Source organism: Bos javanicus, chromosome 26 (assembly GCF_032452875.1).
Source record: "Bos javanicus breed banteng chromosome 26, ARS-OSU_banteng_1.0, whole genome shotgun sequence".
NCBI lineage: Eukaryota > Metazoa > Chordata > Mammalia > Artiodactyla > Bovidae > Bos > Bos javanicus.
The window spans coordinates 44702874-44720955 of NC_083893.1; the positions used below are offsets into that span (position 1 = coordinate 44702874).

Here is an 18082-nt window from a genome sequence, read left to right on the forward strand (position 1 = left end):
CTCCACTGCACTCACAGCTCAGGAGCGATCTCGGAGGCGGTCCTGATGTAGTTGTTGTTAGCGATGCTGAATTTGTGGAAGAGAACCCACTCGGGCATCTTCCTGGCGACGGAGTAGCAGGACAGCGGGTGCAGCTGTGCGACCTGCTTGTGCGTCAGCATCAGGTAGTTGCCCGCCCCGTCCACGTCCCGAGCGATCTGAGGCAGTGTTTCAGAGGAAAAAAGGTGTGAATGTGGAGATGGGTACGGCAAAAGTATTGTTTTAAAAATTCCAAACTACTTCATAGAGAATAAACTACAGATTGGCTACATGTTTTCCATTTTCAGATATAGAAAGTAAGACGTATACATGTTTTGCCCAAAACTTCAGAGCCAGCGATGAGGTTGTTGTTGACTAATTTCATCAGTTTCAGGGCAGCATGCCAAAGCAGCACAGCTGCAAAGGTGAATGTTCTGGTCAAGAAATAAAGCTGTTCCCTGCCACATCGTGGACTGCACATGGACATCCAGTGCTTTACACTTGACGTTTGGCTCATTTAATTCCTCACCATAACCCTGTAACATCTGTTTCCATACAGATGAGGAAATCCATGCTCAAATGCCAGTGTTTCTCACTATGATGTGAAGAATGTATGCATTTCTGTAACAGGCTTTATTAACAGTTCAGAGCAGCTGCCTTAGGCTGCCTTTGCTTCAGGAAAGAAACCGACGGGATGCTGTCTACCTGTCGGGCGCCACATCACCAGTTAAGTGGGAACAGCCAGGTGCCGTGAGGAACTGCAACTGACGTTCAGCCAGGGTGCTGTAAGAGCTCCCTCTATGATGAGAAAGATCTCCTGTCCGTTCGGACCTTCTAGCTTAGCTCTTCACTCCCTTGAGGGGACGTGTCTTTAAATACTAAACATTCAGTAACATATGAGGGTTTTCACACCAATAAAATCATCCCCCTAAGTGAGACTTCTGACAGGATGTCCCGAACATGTGAGATTTCTGTAAAGACCACGCCGCAGCCAGCCTTACCCATTCTTACCTGCATAAAATAACCAGACAGAAGAGCTTTCTTTATGTTCAGAGTGTTCTCCTTTGAGCCAAAGGCAGGTTCTGTGTAGGGAAGCTCGATCCGCTTGATGATTTCTAAGAGTTCAGCTCGGATAACCTCTGCCGTCCTGAGTGCTGAGCAGTTGAGGAAGTAATCGTGACACCACTTTTCCACACAGTCTGGGAAGGAAGCAACAAAAGGCTGCTGAGATGTGACCTGTCACAGCTGAGAGACCAGGCTGGACACGCTCTTATCTCTGTGTCGTCCCCTCTCCTAAAAAGGTCGTCCCGTGAGCTGGTGGCGGGAGGCGGCGAGGACAGAGACCTCTGGTGGCTCTGCCAGGTGCAGATAGAGTGTGGGACCTGCAGCGGCTGCAGGGACTCCAGGATCCCGCCAGCTGTGTAAAGTGCAGAGTCCTAGCACTGACCCTTAATGTGGATCACGAGGGACAGGAAAGACGGTCTTAAAGATCAACATTTTGTCCAGTGTGTGTACAGCCAGGATGTACGTGGCCACAACATTTAATCAGGCTAGGAGGGAAAAGCTTACAGTATACATCTCTCTGCTCCATGAAAATATCTCACGTCTTAATTTTAAGAAAAGGATCACTACTAGGCTGACTTGGGAATTAACGTTACAGTTAAGCTCGCCTACCCGAGTTGCAAGTCTTAATAATATATTGAAAGTCAGTCCCCTGCAGCAGTGTGAAGTCCTCTTTTTCTCCATCTGGGATGACGGAAGCTGGACCCGGTTGTGCCTTGGCTTGGGAGCTCACGAGGCCTGGCACGGGGACTGCAGACCTTCGGCACGGTCCTGTCCACTCCACTCAGGCCTGCCTGGAGCCGTGAAAGCACGCGCTTGGTCACGTGATGACCAAGTCATCCGGCCTGCTCTCCAAAGATGCTGCCAAATTCCCTGTGTACCTCGCTGACAACCTTTTCTTCTCAGCGTCAAAAAACTAACTCCCCGCTCCGTACCATTTTGCCATTCTGACTGCTGTCATATTTTTCGCTTCACTTCAAGTACTTTTTCACACCCTCTGTTGGAGCAGAGGAGGCAAGAGAAGCACCGTGGAGAAAAAGGAGAACAAAATAACCCTCCTTGCAGCCAGTCCTCTGGCTGCTTCCGCATCACTGCGCTGCCCTCTTGGCCCCTGAGATCCCCTTCCTGTCTTTAAGGCTGGAACAGGAGTTTCCCGTGGAGGAGTTTGCCGTCCCCTTACCCCTTAAGTGGGAACATAAGCCACCGTGGTTCAGACACACCCCATCCTCTGCTGCAGCTTTTCCACAAGCTACTCTACTCCCCTGAACACCCCTTCTCTCTCCTCCCCTCCTCGGCCAAGCTCCAGTCTCCCTCAGCTCACCCGCCTCTTCATTACTACCACCTGGAGCTGGGGGTGGTGTGTGTGTTTTGTTTTGAGTGATCCACATTCTCTCTCCATCTAGCAATGAACCTGCCATGTCAGAAAGCACACAGTGCAGCTCTGCCTGCTGGGCACCTGGAGATGGCAGTTGTTTCCTCTCTCCCCAGGCCCGAGAGGGCAGGGCCGTGCTGGGCAAGTCCAGGTCTCCCGTCCCCGTGGCCCCAGCAGGCTGGCTCTGGAGGCTGCGGGCTGAGTGCCAGGGTGCGTGGACGCAGGGCTGTCTGCGGGAGCAGGAGGGTATCTCTACGGCTAAACCTGTGGGTGCACAAGGGGGCCTGGAGCACCGTGCTGCTCAGGTGACCCAGGGGCTTGGGGGAGAGAGGACGTTTGCTGAGTCATGACGCAGCTTTGTTCTGGGAAGGAGAGGACGACTAGGAGGTGATTTCTGAGAACGCCGAGCCTTCACTTACGCTCGCTGGCGGCGTTCAGAGTCATGTCCTGGTAGGCCTTGTAGATATTGATGAGGGTGAAGTGATCTCCGTCAGGATGTAAGAACGTCTTCCAGCAAGACAGGGCGGCCTCCTCAGCTCCACGGGGCAGGTGCGAAAAGCAATCAGGAGCTTTAAGACACGAAAAGTCAGAAGGTTGGCGATAATGAGCCATTCCCTTCAGCACAGCAGGTGGAGGGGGGCTCACTGCTGCGTGCAGCCCTGCCCGTCTTCTGGGAATAACGTGTTTTCCTTGTTTACTTAGAAATCAGAGACGCTCTCAGGGTGAGCTGTCTTCACGCGCATGTTTCTGTTAGCTTTACTCGGCTGCTTGGCACAGCGGACACCCTGCCTGTATTACAGCGGGAGCCTGGGGACCTGGGGGCTCAGAGGCCCAGGGACAGGACCGGAACCCAGGTTCTGATGCAGCAGAGCCTCTGATTTGTTCTGCCAGTAAAGGAATCTATTCAAACCTGTAAACCAAGGTGAATAAGGTGGGAGGAGACAGGAAACACACACAAGATCGGCAGGGGTAAGGATACTTCCAGTGACAGTGTTTCTTGACCGGTACCCGTCACTTCAGCAAAAGCCAGCTTGGTCACCTGTCTGATTTCAGAAAGTCACTGGAGTTTTACTTAGGTATTTTTCATATTAAGGTAATTCTTACACTTTTCTACCTTTTCAATCTATTTGAATTGAAAATATTTCATTCCCATGTCAATGGATCTCATTTAAATCTATACCTGCTGCAGGACAAAAGAACCATCCTGAAGGAATACCTGTCACCATGGCAGCGATGGTTAGCATTTCATCGACACAGTCAAATTCACAGGATGCTAAGATGGACTTGGAGAGTTGTGGATCAAGAGGGAACTCTGACATGATGATTCCGAATTCAGATAGGTTTCCATCATTGTCCAGTGCTGCCAGGTAATCTAAGTCTTCCAAAGCCTGCATCAGGCTCTCTGGTGCTGGGGAAGACAAAATCAACAATTAGAAAGTCTCGTACCACCAAGATGGGGTAACAGGTACTGGATTTTCCCTCCCACACACAACAACCAAATGATAAGCAAAATATGTGAAACAACAGTCTGAGAGACAGAGACCACCAGGCAGTGAATGACAGTGATTCCTGAGAGGGGTCATCACGCAGGAAGCTTTACTGCCCTCAGTTTCCAGGCGTGATGGTAGGAGGGGAACTGGGGGAGCTGCCAGGTTCCCTGCATCATGGAGATGGTGCTGAGGGTCCCTGGAGACTCGGGTGGCCAGAGCTCGAAGGTCAGACTTCCTGAGAGAGCTCTGCAGGAGGACTCAGATGGACGAGGGCCCCTCGCTCAGTCAGCAGGGCCCATAGGAGAAACCACTCCCGGCCAGGAGGGACAGGATCCGTGCCTGGTGCACCCATGCAGTCTACCACAGGCCCGTTCCCACCAGCCAGGCTGCAAAGCCTCACGGTTCATGGGGCTCTGGGGAGGAAATAATAACTACGCTCCCCCACCACCCCCTACCCCATAAGCACAGTTCCAGTGCCACCTACATAATCCTGAAATCAACCCCTGAAAGGATCATCCTGCAGCCCAGGGCAAGCTTGAGAATACTTCTATGAATATGAAATGTCCAGTATCCCAACGCAGTGAGACGGACTATGTCTGGCATCCAATAAAAACCACGAGGTAGGAAAATAGAATCCCACAATAAAGAGAAAAACACACCAATCAAAGCTGACCCGGAACTCACACAGATGACAGCAACAGCAGACAAGGAAGAGGAAAGAGCTATTTGCCATTTGTGCATTTAGAGACCCTGAGGCAAGGGTGAGGCCTTGAGAAGTCACAGCCCCCAGGAAGTAAACAGATGGGCTCCTTAGAAAAAGTATTTAGTTCAAGGTGCCATCAGCAAGCCCTGAAATCAGAAGTAACACCTGACCTGCCCGAGAAGGTGCAAGAGGCAGCAGCAGAAATAAGCAGCTCGGATTAAACAGGGCAGGAGGGCTGGAGTGCAAACTTAATTACTGAGAGCTGCTTAGAAACCAGTTTCCGTAAGTCAGCAAAGCTTCTTCATCCTGAGTTACAGGATCTCTGGCAACTGTCCCTGTGAGGATTGGGCTGGACAGCCAGCCTCTGTCCCCAGAGGGCACTGCTCCTCATTTTTATACCCTGGAGTTGAGTCGGCTGCACCCAGGGTGACTGGTGGAAATAACATCATGACTCTGCTCCCGGTCCTAACAGCGGAAGAAGAGAAGTTCTTGGGGGTTTTATTATGCTAGAAAGAACATGCAGATGATACAGGCGAAGGAGCACTCATAAAAATAACCGCATAAGGTTTGCTAATATTACATCCTACGTTTTGAGCCAGCTCCCCAGTACGGCCCATAAAATTGTAGGTAAAAGCAGGGTTTAGATGAGGATTCTTTACGGCAGTGCTGTTTAAGTGTAATCCGTGGTAGATCATGCTAACAAATGGAATGTCGATGTTTTAGTGCCAGGCCTCTTCTTTACAACACTGCAAAATCACGCTGCTTTATTCCAAAGGCAATTTCAATATGAACAAAACATCATTTTTATTAAGCTCTACTGCCCATGGCCGCTGTACTCCCTGCAGGATAGCTCGCTGCAAGGTCACACGCCTGCCCCACTGCCATCACTCAGAGTCACCTGGAGGGCTACTGACACACTCTTTCCTGCACCCTTTTCCCGCGGAAGCCCAAATGCCACGCTCCAACATGGAATCTGCGTTTTCATACCACAGCACCCGCAGAAAGGCTGCTCACAGACAGGCCGTTTGTCTGGAATAAGGGTTGAGCCCACAGCTGGGTGGAGGGCTCAGCGCTGATCCAAAGCAGGAGCGCAGGTCCGATGGGTCCAGGGCTCTGCTGTGTCATTTCTAGAACCAACAGCCTCACGTGGCATCTTTCCTATGGCCTTGAAAAGTCTGCCAAGATTTTCGATGTCAAATAGCAGGGTCTCCCCTTCCTTGTCACAGGGAACTCCACTCAGGTGCTCAGCAGGAGAGAGAAGAACGCAGAGATGGAGATAGGAAGCCGCGTGCCTGTGCCGTTCAGCCTCTGCCCTCGGGGGTCCCGGAGGCATGGCTTGGGTCACAGGACACCCCACGTCCTTGTCCTGACACCCCTGGGCTGATGCTAGTGTGAGTGGCATCACTGGCACCACCCGCAGCCACAAGAATTGTGATGTGTGGACACCATGGCATCAGAAATCCTGTCACAAAGCAAGAGCGAATCGGAGCACCACTGCCCTGGGGGGAACAGCTGTGCTCACCCCGTGCGGGCCCTGTGTCCTGTAGGCGTGTGAATTACACACATGCACACATATGCAGACAGACGTGGAGAAAGACAGCTGGACAGGGCGGGAGGGCCTGGCGGGATTTAGGACTGGGGCCCGGGCATCGTGTGCACCCAAGTAGAGCGCCCACGGAGCGGAGAAATGGAAGAATCATGATGGTGGCTGGTTGGGGGTGTAGACTCTCAAAAGTCCTGGGACTCTCAGGCAATGGGAGTAAGAGTTTGACTCTGGAGAGGAAGGGAAGACCCCTGTCTCACTTAATTTCACAAGGACAGGCTCGTAAGTCCTGGCATGTGCCAGCCTCCTCCTGTTACGCAATGCACGCAGCACCTCTGCATAAATGATCTCATTTGCACCTCTTAACCCCATGACACCGGAGGGCAGACCCTCTGTCCTCACGTTACCGATGGGGAAACGGTAAGCGACCTGCCAAAGCCACAGGGCTCACCAGCCTTTCTCCTCAGCTGTGGAAGCAGCCTCTGGACCAGCCTTTCTGCTGGCAGCTGTTCAAACCTGTGTGCCGTCAGCACAGCTGCCTCCAGTCTTGTGTCTTTCGGTTCCAAAGCCCAGTTCAGCTCCTGCCCATCTTGGCTCCTCCCAGGGAGCCCAGTGCGGCCTCCCAAGGCCTGGGCATCAGTACCTGTTTTTCACACCATCAAAAGTGCCTCGGGAGGGTCTCCTGTAGCTTGGGGCCGATGAGCCTTCTGTGTCAGAGTTTGGGTGGACACCACGTGGGTGCTGACAGCTGAGCATGTACTCCACGCGCATCATCGTTCTCGGGGGCCACAGAGAGGAACGAAGGTAATGGCCTCTGCGAAGAGATTGCTCTGATGATGCCCGTGTTCAAATGAACACGCTGAGGCGCCCAGTGGGCAACACGCTCGCTGAATGTCACGCAGCTGGTAACGAGGGCCAGGGTGCTGGGGTGCCTGCAATCTGGGCCACCTCTGGGCCGGTGTGCCGAGGACAGCCCCATTTCCTTCTCTGCCCCAGCTTGAGGGAGGCTGGCGTTCCCGTTCAGCCTCCACCAGCCAGGCCCAAATAACAGATCCTAGTCGCTGGACCCACAAAGAGCTGAACGGGTTCTGAGGGCTGAAGGTGCTTCCTTCTGTGTCTTCTAAGCTCTCCCTCAGATTTTCATTCTGAAAATGACCTCCTCTCACTCCCGAGCGCCTCACGACACTGGCTCGCACAGGTTTCGGCACCTTCATGCCTCTTCTCCGCCCTCCTCCCCGCATCTAGGAACAGCGGTCGGCTGTGTGTGGCCTTGGGCAGATGACGTGTGGCCTCTGTGAATTCAAAAACCGAGGTGGGGCCTCCTGCCAGCGCTGGGGTCAAATCCTGGCTGGGGGCGACTGGCGGCACGCTCCCTGCCGGGGATGGAGGGATCCACACCAGGCTCCCTCCCATGGCCCGTTTCCCTCCGATCTCCTCTTCACACAGACTATTAGGTTTTAGCCCCTTTGTAAACTCCAGAGCGGAATCTCGCATTTCCTGCGATGAAGGACCCACCACTTCTCGGGCACACTCACCAACCAGGCTCCTCGGGTGGAAGAGAAAACTGCAGAGCGTCTTGACTCCCTGACTCACAGGCTGAGAAGTCCCAGCCTCATCCCCACAGGTCAAGGGTCTGGATGCGTCTTCGGGGCACTGACCCGATCCTGCCCTTTCCTCCTTCCTCCGTCTCTGAGACGGCCCTGTCTCGTCCTGAATGCCATGTTTGGCAAGTCTGCATTTGGGTCCACTCTTCACAGATGGTTCCGATGCCAGCTGTCCGGCCGCCAGCAAAACGAGCTCTGAGGCCAGATACCAAGGTGACGTCCGGCGTGGGCCTGGGCTCGGCAAGCTTGTCCCCGCCCGTGCTGAGGCGCTCCCCTGCCCTCCCAGAGGGAAGATGCCTAGGACCACCTCGAGTGGTCGGCTGGCCCTGGACTCCCTGACCTGGATCAACAGGGACTTTGTCCTCCACTCACCATGGAGGTCAGTCCTCAGCACCAGGGAAGAAAACGAGGGATTTTAAGAGAGCTGTGCCAAGGGACCCTGGAGGAGGGCATGGCAACCCACTCCAGTGTTCTTGCCTGGAGAGTCCCTACGGACCGAGGCGCCTGGTGGGCTGTAGTCCGTGGGGTTGCAGAGTCGGACATGACTGAGCGACTAAGCACACACGCACACACAGGCCAAGGGAACTGGATGAATAGCCTAGTGACGCCAAATCCACTTCACATGGCTCGCGAGTCCTGTGGAGGGTGGCTGCTCTGCTGCATCTGCGTATTTCATTTATGAGCGGCGTTAAATGCAGCAGCTGCCACCATCATCTTTTTTTTTCCCCTTTCAAAACGATGAGTCAGAGTTAATCCACAGTTGTATTTCCCCAAAGCACAGCAGAAACAGTTACATGCATACTGCCAGGAGACAAGAATAAATCGTTTCCCTCGCCCTTTTGTTCCCAGCTCTCTGCTCTGGGCCCCACGCACGGAGTGAGCAGCAGCGGGTGACCATGAGAAACACAGCAGTTCCTCTGCACTCTGGCTGTGCTGTGCCATTTGCTTTTTAAAATCCTGGACGTTACAAGGCCTGCTCCTCTTCTCTCATCATGCTGGTCCACCAAGTAACTACTGGAACGAAAACAAGATGCCAGGCAATCAACGTGAAAGAAAAGAAAGTGAAGCCGCTCAGTCGTGTCCGGCTCTCTGTGACCCCATGGACTGTAGTCCATCAGTCTCCTCAGTCCATGGAATTTTCCAGGCAAGAGTACTGGAGTGGGTTGCCATTTCCTCCTCCGGGGGATCTTCCCGACCCAGGGATCAAACCTGGGTCTCCCCTGGACTGCAGGCAGATGCTTTACCGTCTGAGCCACCAGAGAAGCCCAGCATAAGCAGTTTTCAAAAATAAAACCTGTTTCTTTAGGGGGTGGGGTCTCCGGGGAGAGACTGGAGAAATGGATGTGAGTGACCCACCCCCACCTTCCAGACTCCTTTTCCCTCAGGGACCAGAGCGAGACCCAGGGGCAGGGGGGGCTTCACCATTTTCGAGGTAAGGGCTCATGGCTAAAGGAATCCTGGTTTCCCAGCCTTTCTGGACCTGATCACCCACCCCCAGGGCCCCAGCCAGTCCCCTCCAACCACTGCTGTAGAAGAAAAACGCATTCTGAGTTTGCTTGCCTACATTTGCTTATACACGTTTTACAATCTTCCTGTGACTGCTTCTTTCCTCCGAGCTGCCATTGCAAGGTACGTTTATCACTAATGTATCTATCACTTCAGCTAGTAAGGAAGGGCCCAGGCCTAATGAACCTCTTCTCAGATGGGGAAGCTCTGTGCCAAACCAAGCTGGCTGATACCCTCAGGGTCAAGCCTCAGGCTTGGGACTGCAGGGCTGTTATCCCGGTGATGTGCTAATTTTCCCAAGAACCTGAAAGCCAAGGCCTTCTTTACATGTGTTCCTTGTAGGCCTCTCTCCCCTGCATGCCTGAGCTTCTGCTGGAGAACAGCGACCCTTTTCCTGCAAGAACAGACGGCTCCCAGGGAGGAGATGGCTATAGAGGAGGAAGGAGGTCTGTCTTGGATGAGACGAGGAGCTCACCCGGTCCCTCTCCTGGGGATCCCACTGCTCCCCTAGGGAGGAGTCTGTTGAAAACCTTAGATTGCAAGGGTGAGCAAAGTAACTGGTCTTCCAAGTCTTTACTGGGAGAGTTTCAATATTAAACCCCCTATGGTTCTAGGGAAGGTCTCAGCGCCACCCCGGCTTCCAATGGCCTGGCCACCTGTCTCCCTGTGTCTCTGTGTCTGACGGTGACAACTTTCCAGTTGTCAGGACGGGTATTTCCTAGAGGGTGGTTTTTTTTTTTTTTACAAAATTTTAAATGACTTCGGAGAATGTTTACCTCTAGTGGAGACAATGCTTCAGGACAAAACAAAGCCCCGGGCTGCTTGCTCTGCCAGGGGGCCACCCACTCTTAGGACGGGGGTGGGCAGGAGCTAATAGGCAGGGCTGCAGCCAGGAGCCCTGCCAGCCCGCGCCTGCACCTACCGGGTCTGTTCATGAAGTCGCAGTGGCCCAGGCCCGCGATGTCCACTCTCTTCATGAAGAGCACCATGCTTGTGAGGTTGGCTTCCTGCATCTCTGCTGGCTTCAGCGGCCGCATGTCCCTGGAGGCAAATTCTTCGGAGTACAGACAGAAGAGTTTTCCTGGAAGAAACCGGGCAAAGACGGGGCTGACGCACCTGGGGCGCCAGCAGACGGGGACCGCCGTGCGTGACTCCGGGGCCCGCGGGGCTACCTGAGGGGGAGGCGCTGAGGATCTGCTTGCGGGTCTCGGCCTGGCTCTGGCTGATGGGCTGCGTGACAAGCGAGTCTGCTCTGATCCTGGGGTTGTACACCTTTGAACGGAAGGACAGGGGCTTGAGCGTCGGCTCACTCAAGACCCTGCGGGCTCGCTCGTCTTGAAGTGACTGCTGTTTGCAGCACCTGACTTCATGAACTGCTCTGCTACTGACTCATTCCTTTTGTACGATATTCGCTATTGTTACACTTGCCTTGAAATGGAAACTGCAAGAGCTTTGATAAATGAATTTAAGGGCTGTCTGCTTTCACTGTGGCTTCTATAAATATGAGGGCTCTGCATCATCTGCTGAAACATGGATGCCACTTCTCAAAGCGCCACGCTGCCCAATGGGGACAGATACTCACGTGCCCCGTGGACAAAAGGATGATCCTCTGACAGTGCCGCGTTTCCTCAAGCTTCTATTCAAGCGGACTGTGACCCCCACGGTCTCACCTCTATAACGCACGCTGGGCCTTCCCGGTCCGATAGGCTAATATAAAGCTACAGACGGCACTGACAGTGATTCTTCTCAGGGCTAAGTTTAAAGGTAAGTGATAAGCCTGGGTTCTCTGAATGGTGGATTAATTCTGCAAGGTCAAGCCAAACTGATTCCAAGGAAACCCTCCTAATGGCTGGAATGGCTCTGTCATAGTAATCAAGGATACTTAGGAGACCCGTAGTCTCCTACGGGGATAAAAGTGACACAGCACCTCATGACAGTAAACGGAGCAATACTCAGGGCAGGTTCTTTTCAGTTTACAGGCTAGGACTTCTGAAACCCCACTGTCTTTGAGAGCTTGAGCCATCCTATTTCCGTTTTTCCTAATTTTTAAGGACAGTGATTAAAAGCATACATTTTAAAATTTAGGATGGAATTTTACCATGTCAATGATAAAGCCAAAATTTTCTAAAATAAAAGTCAGTGTACTTGAAACTAATCTCCAGTAAATTACCTGGGAGAAGATGCTATTACTTTGATAAAGAGGCCACTAAAAACACCTAAGACATGTATGGAAGCAAAGATTAGCTTGGGAGTCAAGTAGTTTGCGTTAGTAGTTGCGTTTCCTTAAAACTTTTTCCATTAGCACCTCAGTCAATTTAATTTTCTAGACAACCAACCTGCTAACGAAAGGCAGTCACCTGTGCTCAAGACTCTGGTTACCACATGCAACAATGCTTCTCTGCACACATGGCCAGATACAGAGGAGTCCCCAGATCGCAAAGTGATAGGAACCCAAGACAATGGTCAGCAGTCTGATAACTGCCCTACTCAATTTAGGCAAGTTACCTACTCAATAATAATTACCTTTCTTCTCTCCACACCCACATCAATAACAAACTTGACTGTGTTGCTACAGATCAAAGATTCTCCGGAGCTAGCCGTTAACACCACTCGTCTCTGATAAACTGGGCATCTTTTTTCTGTTTCGTCGTTTGGCTTGAACAGTGCACATTTCTCTTTTGGATACAAAGGAACAACTACCAGCTCTCCAAGATCTGGGTTTAAATTAGATCCTTCTTGGCAGACAATTTCATAGGCTTTTTCAATATCCTAAAGTAAAACAAGAACATCATCCATGAGAATAAAGTACATTATAAACAACTTTGTCCATATTACATAGAACATAAGCAAAACAAGGACCTACTGAACAGCACAGGGAACTCTGCTCAATGTTATGTGGCAGCCTGGATGGGAGGGCAGTTCAGGGGAGAATGGATACATGGATTTGTATGGCTAAGTCCCTTTTCTGTCCACCTGAAACCATCACAATTTTGTTAATCGACTATACTCCAATACAAAAGTTTAAAAAATAAAAAAATATTTTAAAAAATTTGGCAAAAGCTGCATAATGTATTTATGGAAAGAAATATTTGTTGTCTATAGGTATCATCAAATACAAAAAGAAGATATAACTGTGTAAGAACATTTCTTTGGGGAAGTTAAATATAATTTATAAATGATTTCATTGCTTTTAGTCCAAAATGGCTTTCCTTTTGTGAAATGTACTGTCTTTGCCTTCACGCATTTCTCTAGCTTAAGGCAGTTTCTCACCTCTGTTAACAATGACAGGGCAACAAAAGTTATTTTCAGATCGGTGAGAATGCACCACTGAGCTCTGATGGTGGCAGAACTAAGAATTGTAAAGCAATCTCTAGGTTTCCAATAGAAGCAAATATACATACACGTCCCATAATCAGGACTTTAATCTGGGTCATTCTGAAAATGATTACCCACTAGCACTTAGCATTTTAAAAACAGAAATGCAATGAAGCAGGCAGGAAATAATCACTGTTATTTATATATTTGCAAGATTCAGGAATTTAGAAATACTCTTTAAAAATGTTTCATTATCAAATACATTGAAAAAGAGTAAATTATGTGCCCTAAAACTATAAACAAGTATATTACTGCAAAATGCTCAAAAAGCAAGACATTTTACACAGTACTTTTCTATTAAATTTTTCTCAAATCACAACCAGATTTCTGCAACCTCATATAAGAAAGATGTCCCAATGTAATTCTTACACCTTTTAAATTTGTTTCCAAAATTTGTTTTTTTTTTAAGGGTCTAGCTACCAGATGGAGGAAGTCAGTCAGTTCAGTCGCTCAGTCGTCTCTTTGCAAACCCATGAACCGCAGCACGCCAGGCCTCCCTGTCCATCACCAACTCCGGAGTTTACTCAAACTCACGTCCATTGAGTCAGTGATGCCATCCAACCATCTCATTCTCTCTCATCTCCTTCTCCTCCTGCCTTCAATCTTTCTCAGCATCAGGGTCTTTTCAAATGAGTCAGTTCTTTGCATCAGGTGACCAAAGTATTGGAGTTTTAGCTTCAACAGGAAGCCCCATTTCATTTTATTAGGGTAGATTTCACTAAAAGTCTAAGTAAAACAATGCCTTCTGTGACTTTTATAAAGATTTGAGGCTCCTGTCCAGCGCTCCAGCTCATCTTTCCTTCCCTCCACACCACCTGTCGGATGGGACTTAACTAACTCAAGGCCTTCGCAGGCGGACAGATCTGCCTGGAAAGTAGCAAGACCTGGGCTGACCTATTACCCCAGAGACCCCAAGGAAGCAGGGCAGAGGCTGTGGCCCACGCTGCAGTCACCTGGGCACCTCCTCCTGTTCACACTTCCCTTTCCTATGGAGCTGGTCTACTTGGGGCAGGTTTTTTTTTTTTTTTAACCAAGCAAAGAGCAGGACTACTGACTGTAAAGAATGAAAGCTTGCCAGCTAGAATAATCAGAATAAAGCTATTTATTCCAATTTTTTTTTTTTTATCATTCTAATCATGTCACATATTCAGTGAGGCAAGCTTAGAGATTTGCAGAGATGAGAGTAAGTCCTTGATCTGCATCTCCCTGCACGTGGCTGCTGCCCAGGCCTCACAGGGACCTGGTACGTTCCTTCTGGTGGGGAGGTGGCAACCTTGGCACACACAGCTACCTGAGCTGGAAGAGGAGGCTCCATTCCAGCAGCCCACTCACAAGTTTTCAATCAAAATAAACCTTCAAACTGCACTGCCATAGTTCTCTTTCTCTGAGAATCGAGGCCTGTCATTTTTCATTTGCTTCCAGCTGCTAAAACTTCAGTTATAACAGGATTCTAATGTTGAATTTTGTTCCAAGTGGGGAGGAAAAAGAATTTTTAAAAATCTTCAAAGAGAAATCAAAAGCAGAGCAAAATAGAAACATTACTGTATCTACTTTAGATTCCTCAAGCTCAGATGACAAAAAGCTTGGAGGTCGTATCTTCAGAATTTTTAAAAAGTGCCTAAGATACTCATCTGGTGCGTCAAACTGTCTACTCATTTCCTTCTTGTTCAAGGTGTTCAGAGCATTTGCGTCCACAGGGATTTCCCATCACACCTGCAACAACGGTGGGAGACGCAGCCCCCTGCGCTGAAGGAAGACATCCAGCCCCAGAGGCAAGGGCCGTGACCAGGTGGGATATTTTCCAGGAAAACCTTCCACCCAAGAGCACCTTCCTGTGACAGCTTCAAGTTGCATGACCACCTGGCTAGACGGTCTCATTTGTCTTTATTTTTGTTTTCCAGTTAATCTACTTCACTTTTTCTTCAAGTTAAAAGACGGTAAAGTGGTTAGGAGCAACACCCTGTAAACACGCAGGCCTCCGTGTCTCGACTGAGCCCAAGACACAGGGAGAGCCTGGCTCGTGGGTGTTAACTCACACGCGAGGGGCTAGGCTCCCGGTTAGGGAAGACGGGAGGCCCCTGACGTTCACCAAAGCAAAACGACTGAGGGAATCTCTGCACTTTAAAATGGATTTCTTAAGAGAAAAAAAAAAAAACAAGTAGTACACTTCTGTTAGACTGCTTGGCTTTGTTTTCATACGACATTTGGTTTGCTGTGGCAGGTTCTAAAGCTGTGTATCGAAATCAAGAAAGATTCAAACAGCAAGGGGAAAGATGGTCACTAGCTGTTAACATGGATTTCAGGGCAAGACAAAATTTTCCAAAAGACAAATTCTGAGACCACAGCAGAGTATCTTATGCCACTTAATCCTGACATGAGGAGTAAAAAAGAAAAAAGAAAGTCCATCAGGATACTGAGCTGTGTTCAGCTTGTCAGGGAATAGATGCAGAAAAGAAACCCAAGTAACAGCTGTGGGATTTGGGGCTGGGCTGCGAGGAAGATCGCTGGCTCCCAGCGAAGGCATGCTCTAGCTGCAGGACAGCTGTCCTTCTGCCCACCAGCCGCCTGCTGGACGAGGAGGAGACCCCCCCGAGACCCCCGTGCTCCACTCGGCCACAGCAGCAGCCGCTGCCAGGACGAGTGAGTCCTCACGCTCAGAGGCTCAGATTGCAAACTCTGCCCCGAGCCTTCCCTGCACTGCCACGTGCGTGACTTTAAGACTGCAGGACGGACGGTTTCTTAAGGAGACGTCTTTCCAGTCTGACTTCCAGGAAGATTCTATACCCTTCTAAGCCCTGTGGATTTTACAGCTTCTACTACTATCCTACATAGAAATGCATCTTCTGAAGTCTGACAATTAAAAAGTCATTATGACATTACTTATAGCTTCTATTAAAGAATCAAATACTACTTCCAACTTTCTTATGAGCTTTATTTTTCAAAAATCCATTTGAGAATTTTTGGTTACTCTGAAGATGATTACTCACCCTATCAGTCTTAATTATACTGCCCCTGTCCCCAGCATTGAGACATATGCCTTCTCTTCACCTGGCAGCTCTAACTTTCTAATATCTTAGACTCTTTAATTCCGCCCTACCTCCCTTCCTGAGGCTTTACCCAGTTACACTGAAAACCTCTGTTCTCAGAAATCCTTTCCCTGTCTCCTTAATCATTTTATTTCTTCCCGTAGGACTTTCTTGAATATCTTGAATCATACAGGATTAGGGAACGATAATAGAATATATCACTGCAGCAGGCAGATTTACTACTCAAGAAACTGTATAAGTTATACATGAAAAACATAAATATGCTGTACTTTATCACATACTGGAGATTCTGAATTACTTTCTTTACAGAAACAGATAAAATTTACATTGTGAGAAAACTATCTAAAGGTCTCAAAGCTAAAGGCTCAGTCATCCTTCATGCTGACTGTGAAGCAGAACACACACTCCTGAAGGCGTTTCAGAAAGCGTGTGCACGCTGAAGGCGCTGATGGAGAGACGAGGTGCTTGTCTTTGTTCAGCGGGTGGCTCAGCCAGTAGCAAGCAGCTTCCTTTTGGTTTTTGTTTAATCACTGGAATCGTCATGGTCTAAAAGGTAGGGCTTTTACTCGGAGTGAAATGACGGGCAGGGAGGAAAAGGCCAGGCAGTAAGTCTCTAAGAAGAAAGTCTAACTGTTAAGATTCTGGAGGTTTTTAGATTTGGCCCTCAGAGCAGTGGGAGAGAGAGAAGCAGGGTCAGGGTAACTGCGTTTAGACAAATGCAACCCCAAGCGGACCCTGACTGTCTGAAGGCAGTAACACGCTCAGGTGTACATGTCCCAGCTGTGCTTCTGGAAAGACAGTTTCAAGTGAAGCGTTTTCTCATTCATCTTTTTAAGAACAGTGTAGGGAGACAGCCCTCTGGGTGTGCCGTAAACTCTAGTGCTCTGCCTAATTCTCCACTGACTGTTGTAGGAACACCTTTTTTGCTTCCTGATTCTCTGCCAATCTCTTAGGCTATGTTCTGCATCTCCAGCACCCGTTCTTGCCATGAGGGGGGCAGCTGTACCAGTGTGTCCCCTCTGCTGAGAGAGTACACGGCGAGCCTCTGGGGCAGCCCAGGATCCCACTGCCTGGGGGGCAGGAACACTCTGGAGATCACCCCACAAGCTCCTCGGACTCCCCCCTCCCCCTCCTCATTCTGTTTCAGAACAATTCCTGCTTTTAGAGGCAGTTCCCTGTTCACCCTTCAAGCACAGGCTTTATTTACTCTATCGAACCTTTTTCCCAAGTATAGAGAAATGAGGTGTGACGGAACCAAATATTTAAACAGCTAATTAGCAAACTGAAACCTGTATGTTATTCAAAGCTTCCCAGCAAGGTTCAAAGGCTCCCGGTAGTAACCTTATCACTCTGGAAGGTTGGAGCATCACTCACTTACTTGTTCACAGGCCAGAAAGACAACAATGTCACCCTTCTCACCCGAGTGGTGAATTTCAAAGATAAGGCGTAAAACAGACTCAAAAGACTCCTTCTGAGCCCCACTAAGGTACACAGCCTCCACGGGGTGCTTGTTTTTCACTTGGATGAGAGGCACGTTTCCATAGTAAGAACTGAGTTTGTTGATCAGGTGAGGTGAGGAGTTAATTATGAGTTTCAGTTCTGGTCTTGCTAGTAACACATCTTTAAGAAGTCCAAGTAACACGTCAGTTGCGATGCTTCTTTCATGAATATCATCTAAGATGATGACCCCATAGCTGCCCAAAAAAGGATTGGACATCATTTCTCTTTGCAACATATCATCAGTACAATACCTACAAAGAGGAAACATTAACGTTAGAATGCTTTCATGAAAAAGATCATACAAGAAACTCCTGACATAAGCCACAAAAATGCCTGTCTAGCATCCTTTTGTCTAAATCGGGAGCTTAAAATCTTGATCGGGGCCAATATTCCTTTAAGCTGATAAAATCTACAGACCTTCAAAACCGAAAAATACATATAAACAAAAATTTTAAGCGCAGTTTGCATATGTTCGCCGACCCTCTAAAGACCATCGCTAAACCTTAGGTTAGAGACCTCTGCCTTAAATGTTTATTACAGATATTAACAAGGGCTACACTGAACATCTGCCCTGAGCAAAACACTCCTGTCGGGTAAGAGTTTTCCCCTCTTCCGTAAACGGAACGTCAAGCGGGAGCACACACTGTTCAGTGGAGCACACGTGTACACAGATGACTGTCCTGGCTCAGGTTCTTGGCCCGGTGGGTCCAGGAGGAGGACTCTGTTGCTGGCACTTTTTGGGAGATGACATCACCAAGGTGTGAGCATCAACATGTTTGAAATGTCACCCAAATAACACCCACACAAAAGCACCTAAAAAGTAATCACCTGTTTGAGGGCAGCATGCAAACTGGGGAGCATT

The 18082-nt window shown here is 49.3% G+C and overlaps 1 protein-coding gene across 1 annotated transcript in view; it reads right to left on the reverse strand.

Annotated features, from left to right (window-relative positions):
* Nucleotides 1-18082, reverse strand: part of DHX32 (DEAH-box helicase 32 (putative)) — a 54329-nt gene that overhangs the window by 1434 nt on the left and 34813 nt on the right. The window contains exons 4-11 of the mRNA XM_061403988.1: nt 17099-17471; nt 11822-12067; nt 10471-10570; nt 10221-10379; nt 3669-3860; nt 2872-3021; nt 1030-1217; nt 16-197 (exon numbers count right to left, since the gene is read on the reverse strand). Coding sequence (XP_061259972.1) covers nt 16-197; nt 1030-1217; nt 2872-3021; nt 3669-3860; nt 10221-10379; nt 10471-10570; nt 11822-12067; nt 17099-17471 — 1590 coding nt within the window. The remainder of the gene's footprint in view (nt 1-15; nt 198-1029; nt 1218-2871; nt 3022-3668; nt 3861-10220; nt 10380-10470; nt 10571-11821; nt 12068-17098; nt 17472-18082) is intronic.